General features: G+C 45.6%; 1 protein-coding gene and 1 long non-coding RNA gene across 4 annotated transcripts in view; one reads left to right on the top strand and one right to left on the bottom strand.

Moving 5' to 3' along the window:
* Window positions 1-5,049: 5,049 nt before the first annotated feature.
* LOC133208667 (uncharacterized) lies at window positions 5,050-6,751 on the bottom strand. The gene is made up of 2 exons (XR_009724472.1): window positions 6,584-6,751; window positions 5,050-5,759 (listed from the first exon to the last, which is right to left on the bottom strand). It is a non-coding gene; the product is annotated as an uncharacterized LOC133208667 (long non-coding RNA).
* A 188-nt stretch (window positions 6,752-6,939) lies between these two features.
* Window positions 6,940-11,232, top strand: part of TRIO (trio Rho guanine nucleotide exchange factor) — a 241,115-nt gene continuing 236,822 nt past the window's right edge. Inside the window, exon 1 of one of the 3 annotated variants that reach the window (XM_061346725.1) lies at window positions 6,940-7,762. In XM_061346725.1, the coding sequence (XP_061202709.1) occupies window positions 7,648-7,762 (115 nt within the window). In that variant the 5' untranslated portion in view covers window positions 6,940-7,647. The remainder of the gene's footprint in view (window positions 7,763-11,232) is intronic. The other 2 variants (XM_061346724.1, XM_061346723.1) reach the window with 2 other exon arrangements.

Raw genomic sequence — 11,232 nt, 5'->3', positions numbered from 1 at the left:
TCCCAGGCGTGGCAAGGAATTTGACATTCTAATTATGAGCAAAGGAAACACTAGGAAACTCTGTTCTGCATTGGTCAGTTCTTTCCTATCTCAGCAGCTCCTGGAAGAGGGCAAACCTGGCAGCTCATGACTTTGCACCCTCACAAAATTCATTAAGACTAAGCAATGTGAGGAATGGCATCTGTTGCTACTGTCTAGCTAATAACATAATCAACCAGGATGAGAATACTGGCCAACTGGTACTAAGGAATGACAAATCCTCACCTAGAGGTTGACCTCCCTAAGCAAAACCATCACTTACTGATCTGAACAAACCACATATTATGTATAGAGACCATGGGCAATAGTGAGATATCTGCATAAAGTGAAGGACATGCTAAAAGGATCAACCTGGAGACAAAGTCTTGATAAAATCAAGGGAAAGGAGGAAACGTATTGTAAATGTACATACCTGGAAATAGCGAATTAGATTGCAAAATGTGGCTTTGATATCAGAGATCACCTCTTGCAGCAGCTGGTGGTACTAGGGAACCATGCCATGGGTCTCAAGACTCCTTTGGAATTTGGAAAGCATTTTTCTGATCAAATCTATTCTTTTGAAATCAAGCAGATCTGTGGGATCTTTTTGGGTACTCAGCCTAGATCTACTAGAACAGCCTTTACTGATGATCTGACTGAAAATCCTGGATGTCTTGGAAGTGCCTCTTTATTGAGCTCTCAAATGAACCTGGAAATCCTCAAGGTCCAGTTGTATCACCTGGCTGAAAAACCTCTATTCTACTTTCAAAGCAGTAGAGCCAGGCAGGACACTGAGTGCATTCTTGGGGAACCATCAACCCATGAAGACTTAAATCATATAAACTCAAAAACCCCATGAGTTACATAGGTTGCTATCAAAACTAACTCCCTAGCACCAGATGCAAAATTATGGTAAATATTTTTTTAGACATTTGACAGTTTTTAAATGACTCAAACTGTAATTCAGTTCTGTGTATCGAAAAGGACTTTTGCATTTTTGGTTTGTTTGTCGCATAAGCAATTACTCAAATTTCTTCAATCCCTGTTATAAGATACTGATTGACAGAAGTGATACAGACATAGGCATTCAAGATGCTTTCCAATCTGGGCAACTATAAACTGGCATGCTGATGGAGATACATGCACACAAGTACACAAGCAGCAGAACTGATATAAATGTCCTCTTCTAGAAAACAACTTTTGAAGCAGGATGCCATTTGTTTTAAGCTTCATTTTTGATCGACTTTACTTTGTCTAAGCTCATAAAATACAATTCTGTTTTCCACACAGCTTTTGTGTGCTGCTCTGTGCCAATCCTTGCACACTGTTTTGACAACTGACTATAGGCAAGCCAGTACAATTAACAGACTATTATCATTAAAGCAGAAGGATAATTGTCAACTGGACTTAACACCGCTTTGATACTAAGTGAACTGTTTTCTCATAAATATAGTATGGGGTGCATCAAACCCCTTGGTATAGATCAGTGTCATAACATAACACTGTCTGCTGATTTATTGGCAATCACTAGTGTAATAGTTTAGCTTAATTGGTGACCTATTTTCCTGAGTGTCCATCACAACGATACAAAGCACCAGTCAGTGTTTAAAGATACACATTTTTTTCCGTATGTACAGTGCACTTTTGTCTGTGGACACGCTAGTGCTTTTTAGGCATGAAGGACAGAGGCTGCTCCTGCACAAGCTATCTGTATAACATGATCAAATAAATTGCCAATGATGCCTTCATTGCATAAAATGTCATGATGTTGGAATACTGTCCAGTAGTAATCATACATACGCAGATGTTGATAGTGTTGGCAATATAATCTTGACAGGAGCCCATGCACAAGAAAAAAACTCCACATCCCTCTTCCTTAGTTATATGGAACCCTATCTTAATCAAAACCTAGTCTTTGAAAATTCAGTGATGACAATGTTAGATGATCAAGAATATGTAATTTGAGCTGTTGTAGAGTGAGGACCATATTGCAGGATATCAGAAGGAATGTTTTTTTACAAGCAGAATAAAGGTCATGCCACCTCAAGGATAACTGATTAAAAAGGAGGAGTAAATCACCCATAGAGGCTTTAGCATGCACTGTCTGACTGTTAGGATTTCTGGATATGATCATGCTAGGCTGGGAGCTTTATAATGAATGGGCATGTTATTTTCAACCAGGCATAGTAAGTTCAATTCTTTCAGAAAGACTGAAGCACCACACATATTTCTGCTAGGACATCTTGGATAAATAGGAAGTACTCTTTGAAGGTTCAGTATGGCTTCAGTGTTAATGATAGTGATAGAAAATCTGAAATTAAGGTGTGCATGTGTGTGTCCATTTATGTGTATGAATACTTCCTTATGAAGAGAACAAGTTTTTCTAAAAACCTGGATAGCAAACGCAATGGGATGACTTGTCTGAGATGCAACCACATGGTTCAGCCACCAATAATTGTATAATAATATAGCATTATGAGTGTTTAAGTGTAAAAAGAAAAGCCAACACTTCATTAGACTGAGGTTAGTCAACAGATGGTGTATAGACCACCAGTAGTCTATAAAACATCAGACGGCTGGTGGAATTTCTACACATAACAGAAGTGTCCCTGACATCGACAAGTCAGTACATGCCATGTAGCAGAACTGGGAGCTGGATTTTTATAGAGATATCACATCATTGAAATGGTGAGAAATTAAAAAAATGTGGTTTGGCTATAAATAAAATCAGGATGGTTAACATTTTTGGTAAGTGATATGTGAAAACACACAAGTTGGTCTGTAGGTTATTAAAAACCTGCTTGATTCTTTGCTTAAGACTTGACAGTCATGACCACATAAACAGTAGATTTCAGCCATAGTGACCATCAAATGCTGTCTCTACAGGCTTTTACTTAAAGTGCACTAAACCTCTCCTTGCAGGTGCCGAGGATCTGTGAAATATTATGTCCTGATGGCAGTACTGCTCTAAGTACATAAAGAAATGGAACAATGTGGAAGGTCTTACCAGTGAAAGTATGGAAAATTATTTTTAAGTAGGCTGGCAATATTTTACATACGTGATAGGTGGCTCATCTGCTATCAGATATTAAAAACTTTTACTGCTTTTCAGAAAAGTAGAAACAAAAATAAAAAGAAGGGGCAAAGGCAGAAGTTTCAAAAGCTGCCAGAACTCATACACTGAAACTAGAACTTGATTTTACAGCATAAGGAAGTGGAGCACGTAGGCTTAGCGCAGTTCAAGACAACTTTTCAAAAAGACATGGATGCTTCTGCAGGAAAGAGGGAGATAATAATGATAACAGTTGGAAAGTGCCTCAGTGCTAGTCTGCAGATAAAAGAGATGTATCTTGCGCTTGGAGAATAATTTGAAATTGACAAATGTTGCTGTAACAAAAACACCATTTAGATCAGAAAACAGACAGCAACTTGGAGGTAGTACACATTAATAACTTTGATTACTTTCCTTAACTGCTACAAACTTAAAAGAAGCTTTGTCATCTTAAAAGCACAGCAGCAACTGGTATGGCCTTCTCTACTACTTACTGCAACTGATTCTGTTCTGTTTTACAGATTTGGAACCCCATGAAAGCCTACTGCAGGAAGATAATGTTTGTAAGAAGCAGTTCTTCTAGGGTAAAGAGAAATCCACGTGCATCTTCCCTTCAAGCATTTTCGACATGGAAGTCTTGAACTTACTCTCTTGCATGTCCTGTGTTTCGGTTTGTGAAATTTACAGTAAAGCTTGTCAACAATGGAGAAGATAACTCCATTGTAAAAACCTGAATGTTAGGTGCGTTTTGTGTTCTTTGAGGTGGATTTTTTTATTTTTGTTTGGGTGGGTTTTTTTTTTTTTTATAATCATGTAAGCCTTTTTTTGTTTTTGAGCAAGGAGACAACTCTGACTGACCACCAAGGCCAGTATGATATCCTGTCTGGTAGCTTGTTCAAACTAATGAGTTCCTAGTTTACTTCTCCTGAAAGCTTGTAAATATGTGATTTCAAATCAAGCAGTTGTCCCATAGAAATGGGGCAAACTGTTTTGTTTTTTTTTTCTTTGTTAAGTGGACAGTGAATGCTGCAGGAAAAGAACTCAAGCAGTATCCAGCCTGTGTATTCCTTTAGGGATGAAACATGAAGTGACATGTGACAGTTCTCAGCCCAGATGCTGAAGGTTAGACACTAGGCAAGCTTCTTTCCTCACAAGAGACCTTTTATGACAGGAATAAAGATATTTGTGCATTGATACACTGATTCAGAGTGACCATTTAACAGGAATAATACACAATACAAGGAAAAATAATGGTCATTCAAGTAAAATAACACTTCCCTTATGGCATTTATTTTACTGGGGTATAAATCTTTTTGAATGATTTGCTTATGTAAAATTAAATGTTTTTATACATGTGTAAAAAGTAGATACAGAAATTAGGCATGCATCTTTAGTTTTTAAAAATCATAATTTGAATCTTGGCCTTAACACTACTGATAGTTAGCAAGTCACAGCACCCTTAAAATATCTTTTACATGAAAAGTCATACTTTTCCCTTTCCTGCACTTACCAATGCAATTGCTGCAAAAACACTTGCAGGCTGACAAAAAATGACACAGGCAAAGTAGGAGTTGAGGATGGAGAATATGGCTAATCCCTAATGACAGGCTTCCAAAGTAAGTAAACTCAAGCACTCACGCAACTTTTCAATGTGCAACGTTCTCTACATAGATAATTCATATCTTAGTTGGGTTTTTTTTAAGCTTCAAGCCTAAAGTGATCAAGAAGAACAAGACTAAGAAACATAACTTCCTAATGTCAAAATATTAAATCTTGTATTTGATATCTAAGGTGGATACCTGCAAATGAAAGCCTTGTTTTATTAGTGTGTTAAGTAACTCTGTCATAACGTCATTTTTCTATTTTTGTCTCTCTCTTTTAACTTACATCCTGAACATTAGTGTGAACACAACTGTATTGCAATAATGCTTCTGAATGCTGCAAAGGATATGGGCATATTTGGCTGCCTAAGTTCTCTCTGTAAGGGCCACCTTTGCTGCAAGTGAAGAATTCCAATTTGCAGCTAGTTGATCTCAATCCCTTTCACCCTTACGAGCAGCTCTCATGGTGGAGGACATGCCTCAGGGCATCTATGTGTTAGAATAATACAAAACCAGCATCTCCTGCAATTCAGCAGATGAAGGGAACAAGGGAAGGGACAAACTTCAGTCACATAACCTTCAGTATTGCTTATATGAACGCTGGCTTTTCAGTACCCACCGACTAATTGTACAGTATGCTGGATGGACAACTAATTGGAAACAGACGTTCAGTATCTTAGTTTCAATAGCTAATGAACAGTCTTCTGAAGCTTTTTTCCAATGTTGCACAGCATATCAAAGTCTTAATTCAGATTCAGAAAACAAATGATCTTAAGCACCTCTTGCTTTCGAGCCACTGAAAGCTCAAATTATGCAGATTCCAAGAGGCCTATTTTTCTTTACTCACTATATTAACTCTTCCCATTCACCCATTCAATTTTCTTACATTCTTATTCAGCCTTTTCTGTGTGGGTGTACAATACCCTATTCCTACTCTCAGGTCAACTCACTGCTTGCTAGTGAACAGCAGCATTTGTCCCAGTCATGTTTCTTTTCTAGGTGGATGGTGCTAGGCCAGCTAGAAAGGAAGTCACATTGCAGCCACTTCTGTCAGTGGGGTGCTAATTTGGAGCTTTTTCCTGTGCTCACTGGCTGGAAGAAAAACATTAAAAAAAAAAAGAAAATCTTTTCAAACTAACCTCTTCTTTACAAGAGAAATTAGGCAGAGGTAGTAGCACAAAAGCTTCTTCGTCAAGCTGTACAACTTCAGATAAATACAAGGAACCTTGTGGACGAATTCCACATCATCTGACTGTGATAAATGAACAGAATCACATTTGTCTTGAAGTTACCTTTGCTTTTAATACCTATGAAAGGGTTTAGAATTTAATTCCTAAAGCTATACTTCTGTATTTCGACTGTGCTAATAAGCAATGCCTTTGACCATTTACCACCAGCATTTGAGATGTGCTTCTCTGCTTTATCAAACTGTGCAACTGATGAACTGCCTGCTTTGCTACTCTCTTTACAAACTTACCTGCACGTAATCTTATTCTGACAGTTAAACATGAAAAGCATGACTGTACTGAGATGCACCTTAACCAAGTACCAGATTACATTTTCCATCATGAGCTGTTTGCATATTTTATGTTAATAGGACTGGTCCACAGCACAACATATTTTTAAGTGTCCCTGTGATTACCAAAGAAAATACAGCAACAGTATTGATCGCAATTACAGAATCATAGAAGGGTTTGGGTTGGAAAGGACCTTAAGGATCATCTAGTTCCAACCCTGCTATCATGGGGAGGGACACCTTCCTCTAGACCAGGCTTCTCCAAGCCCTATCCAATCTGGCCTTGAAAACTGCCAGGGATGGGGCAACCACAGCGCCTCTGGGCAACCTACACCTGTGCCTCAGCACCCTCGCTTCAACGGCATTCAAAGGCACCTCTCCTAAACATTTGCACACCTCGCTTATTTTCCCTTCCAGCCGCAAGTGCCCCTCATTCCAGACAATGGGCATTGGAGCTCTCAGCGGGCACGACGCCCCCGGAGAGCCGCCGATCCGGCCGCGGTGACCTCGCACCGAGCAGCGGGAGGCAGCAGCGTGAGGCACGGACCGGGTTTTTCAGGATCCCCCGCCAGGCTCGACCTGTGGCAGCAGGGCTGCAGCAGCGTGTGAAGGCGGAAGTCAGTCGGCAGCGGCTGAAAATAAACAGATAAAATACATAAATACATAGCCAGACGGACCACCGACCTCCGGGCGCGCCCGCGCCTCCCACCCCGAGCGACCCCCGCGCCACCCCCGCCGGGCTCCCCCGGCAGCCGCGCCCCAGCCAATGGGGTGGGGTCTCGGCGGGAGCGCTGACGTCCTGCGTCGTGCCGCCCCGCCCCATGCCGACCGGCGCCGGACGCAGCCGGAGATTCCCGATCGCCCCCCCCCCGCCCCGCCACCCTTGTTCCTCGGGCGGGGACTCGCTTCCTTTCCCGGCTCCCCCTTCCCACCCTCCTCCTCCGCCTCCCAGCCAAGATGGAGGCCGGCGGTTGCTGCGGCCACTGGCAGCACGGCGGCTAGCGCAGCTGCTGCTCCTCCGGCTCGCTCCTTGCTCCCTCGGAAAAAAAAAAAAAATAGGGAAAAAAAGAGGCTGGAACGGATCCTTCTTTCTCCGCCCATCGGGTGCTGCCTGAGCGGACTGCTGGCCCTTCCCATGCCGTCGTCGTCGTCGTCGCCCTCCTCCTCCCGCGATTGTCTGCGCTCCGGCTGCCGCCCGCCCGCCCGCCCTGACTCCCTGCATGCACACGCCGCCTCCTAGGTGGCTGCGGGGGGTGGGCGCTCCCGGAGCTGCCATTCCGCACATACCTTCATGTCCCTGCGCTCGCCGTGGCTGCCCGCCGCCGCCCTGCATCGCTCGCACGCTCCGGCTGCCGCCCTAACGGCCGCTGTCGCCCGGAGGTGAAGCCGGGATCCGCGGAGGGGGCGGTGGGGTTGGCGGTGGGTCTCGCCCGGAGGAGCCGCCGCCACACGCAGCAGCCATGAGCAGCGCCGCTACCGCCACCTCCGCCGCCACCACGGCCGGCAGCGGCGCGGGGGAAGGGGCCGAGGAGGCAGCCAAGGACTCGGCGGACATCGCGGCGTTCTTCCGATCCGGTGAGTGCGGCCCCGTCCCTCACCAACGAGGAATGGGGAGGGGTGTGTGTGCGTGTCGAAGCGACAGCGGCGAGGCAGCGGCTGGAGGTGGTGAGAGAGGTGGAGGGGGCAACGTCCTTCTCTCTGCGCTGGGACAAGGGGCGAGGGCAGCCGGCTTTGTCAGGTGGCCGCTGGGAAGGCTTGCCGTCGGCAGTGCCTGTGCGTGCGGGGCGCCGCCGCGCTTCCTCGGGGAGGCGGCGGTGCGGGGGTTGGCCCGCGCAGGGAGGCCTGTCCGGGTGGCAACGGGGAGTAGGGAAAAGCCGTGACCCCTCTTCCCATGCCGGAGGCAGCGGGGCTTCGTCTGCTGGCTGGATGCCGCCCTTGTCGGCAGAAACGATGCGTGAAAATGGGTGCGGTGGGCGGCCTGGTGTGGCGGGGCGGGTGCGTGCTGCTGCCCCGAGATGGTGCCGCCGGTGACAGGTGCGACTTTCCTTTCCATGCCTGCCCGATAACGGGCGCATTACGGGGGCCGAGATTCATCAGCTGGTGCAGGGCAGACTCGGTGCCCTCGATAATGTCCCACAGCAGGACGCGGGCGGCCCTCGATGCCGGAGGGTCGGGGAGGGGGAGTGGGGCAGGGGATCGGCGCGCCGCATGGCTGCAGGCAGCGCTGGCCGGGCCCCCTGGAAGGCGGGCGTGCAGGGATGAGGGGATGACACCGCTATAAAAGGCAACACGCCTCTGGTCGCGCTCCGCCGGTACCGTGCTGCTGGGTGGTTGCCGAGGCCGGGGTGGGAGAGGGCAGCGCTGAAAGCGGCTTTTCGTAGCGAGAAGGGAAAGAAAAAGACAAAACTCGAAGCCCTACGATCAGGGGTGTCCCTGCCTCAGCTGAGGAGGGGCAGCAGCGGGGGCCGGGCGCCAGCGGCTCTTGGGCGCTGCCGGACTGGGAAGCCAGGCTCAGTGCGGAGGTTCTGGAGGGGAAGGGGGGGAGCCTGTTGACAGGCTGTCGGAATAAAAAAATGGATGCCTCCTTCTCCCTCGGTGTTTACTCTCAGCACGCAACCGGGCGGGGAGGGCGGCTGTCCCCGGCACAGAGACATTGTCCCCTAGGGAATGGCGGTCGGGACGGAGGGGAGGCAGGGCTGCCCGGGACGTACGAACCGCCGGCAGCAGGCACGGAGCCCTGCCGGCAGCCGGGGCGGTGGCGCCGACTGATCCTCCCTCCGGTGCCGGCTGCCCTCCCCCGAGCGGCGGCTCCTCCCTCTCGCCCTCGCTCGGCTCCGCGCTCCCCCGGGCACCCCCGGCCATCGCTCCCGGGTGGGGCGGCAGGGCAGGGCTGGGCACTTGCTCCGTTCGGATGCCTAAAAAGGAGCGGCGAGCAAGGAAAATGCAGACTCACCGCTAGAAAGATGGTAGGGGATTGCCGATACAGTGTGTAGAAAAAAAAAAAAAAAAAAAAACCAACTTAGAAACGATAGCAGTGCTGCTAGTAATGATAAAAGATGCGTTAATTGGGTTTTTAAGGGAAGTCCGTGAGGGAAGTGGGAAATGGCATAATCAGTGCTGCTTGTGGTTGGTGCTTGCGGTTGGATGCGTTTGATTTAATGAGGGTGAAGGAGGAGGTGTGATTTGCAGCAAGTATCCCTGGAACAGAATTCGGAGCTGCATTTGCTTGGACAGACGGTCCGAACAGGGGGTTGCATCCTTTCTGAAGAGCCTGGTGCTCCCTCAGCAACCTGTTTCACATTACAGTAATGAGTGCAAAACTCCTTCTCGACTCAAGATGCTGGTGTTGGTGGGTTTCATCGTGGAAGAAGGGCTGAGCTTTGTTGTTCCCATGAAAAATCCTGTTGAAAGCAAAATGATGGATTACAATAGTAGACATACGGTCTGCCTAGTGTAGTTACAAATGGATGTGTGTGTCTTAATCTTGCAGTTTTAGAAGACCCTGCCAGCTGTATTAATAGTCAACTTCCACATTTATGTGTGGGTAGAGGGATGACACAGAGTTGATAAGCTTGTAAGTGGTGCAGTGATGACTTCTGATAGTGATAACTTTTCATAACAGGGAAGTTGCACTGAGCTTGGTCTTACAGAACCAAAAATCTTAAACCAGTAGAAGGACATGTGAAATGCTTATCAAAAAACCTCTTAAGAGCATATTCAGCAGCTGGCATTCTCATTTCTGTATTCACATGTGGAGGTTGTCTGGTTCAGTCTGGGCTGTGACATCTGCTGGAAAATGTTCTTGCATCTCTCATGGGTGTTTGATATTGGGAAGAGCTCTTCAAAGTCTGCTACTGTACATGATCCACTCTTACAAGGAAAGGGTCTCTTAAGAGATCTCTGGTGCTTCCCATTGTTTGAACAGGAGGCACAGTTGTTTTTTTTTTTGTTTTTTTTTTTTTTTTTTTCAGTGAAACACAATGGATAGAGCAATCAATGAACAAGCAAAAAACTTCATTTGGTGTACGTGGGAGCAGACAAAAGTTTTCTCTTTACAGTATTTACAATGACAAATGCTTCCTTTTTCCTGTCATTTGCAGAGAATGTCAGCAAAGCTGTAGCTGTTACTTAAAAGAGAAAATGAGTAAAAACGTTACAATGTATTCCAGTGGGGAAAAAAACACAACTGAAACAAACAACAAAAACCTGCCTAAACAATCAGTTCTAATCTTAGGCTAGTTAAATTGGTCGGTTGAGCTGCCGGCAGGGTTGTTGGCTTTCCTCCTGTCCTTTTGTAAGACTGAGCCTCAAGTAGAATTCAAGTAGCCTAAAGAATAGAGTTTCATTATTTGGCAAAATGTTTTGTTAGGATATTGAACAGCAGCTAGGTTCACATCACTTGAAATGTGTACGTTTCCAGTTTTCACTTTGGTTATGTAAATGTAAACTCACTCTGAGTTGTTGTGGAAATAAGTTGCAATTGGAATGTGAAGAAAGCAGCTGAACTGCAAGTGAGGTAGTAGTATGAAAACATAAAGATTGTGTGTCTTGAATTTAAATGAGGAATCCCTTTATTTGAATTGTAAGAAAATGAAGCAAACTTGCTTTCTGTTACCTATTTGGTATCTATATTTCATTATATGAAGAAAAGACGAGCACTTTGTTAGATCTGTTATCTTCTTTGCAACAGGATTAAACATGAAACTGCTAAAAAGTAGAGTTGAATGCCAAGCAAAGGGATTACTTTTCGATGAAGAAAATGGAGGGGTTGTAGGAAGTGTCTTTCTGTCTTGTACCTAAATTGGAGATCAGAGATGACGATAGAAACTGACAGAACTGTTTTGAGCTGAAGATGTATAGACAAGTATCTCTTTTTTTCTTATTAAAAAGTGCACTGGTGTGACTTGAAAAGACTGGTAAAGTCCCTTGGAATTATGGCAAAGCAGACTTATTACTGTATGAGAACCCAGAGGTGCAGAGTGTAAATGGCTGCATAGAGGCATGTTAATACATGAGTTCGTATAGAAGATCTATTCTGTTTGAAA

This window comes from Neopsephotus bourkii, unplaced genomic scaffold (assembly GCF_033783945.1).
Source record: "Neopsephotus bourkii isolate Nb327-2 ecotype Australia unplaced genomic scaffold, CSIRO-AGI_Nbou_v1 NB_272, whole genome shotgun sequence".
Taxonomy (NCBI): domain Eukaryota; kingdom Metazoa; phylum Chordata; class Aves; order Psittaciformes; family Psittacidae; genus Neopsephotus; species Neopsephotus bourkii.
The sequence above is the reverse complement of the archived record's forward strand: the minus strand, read 5'-3'. Positions and strand labels throughout refer to the sequence as shown.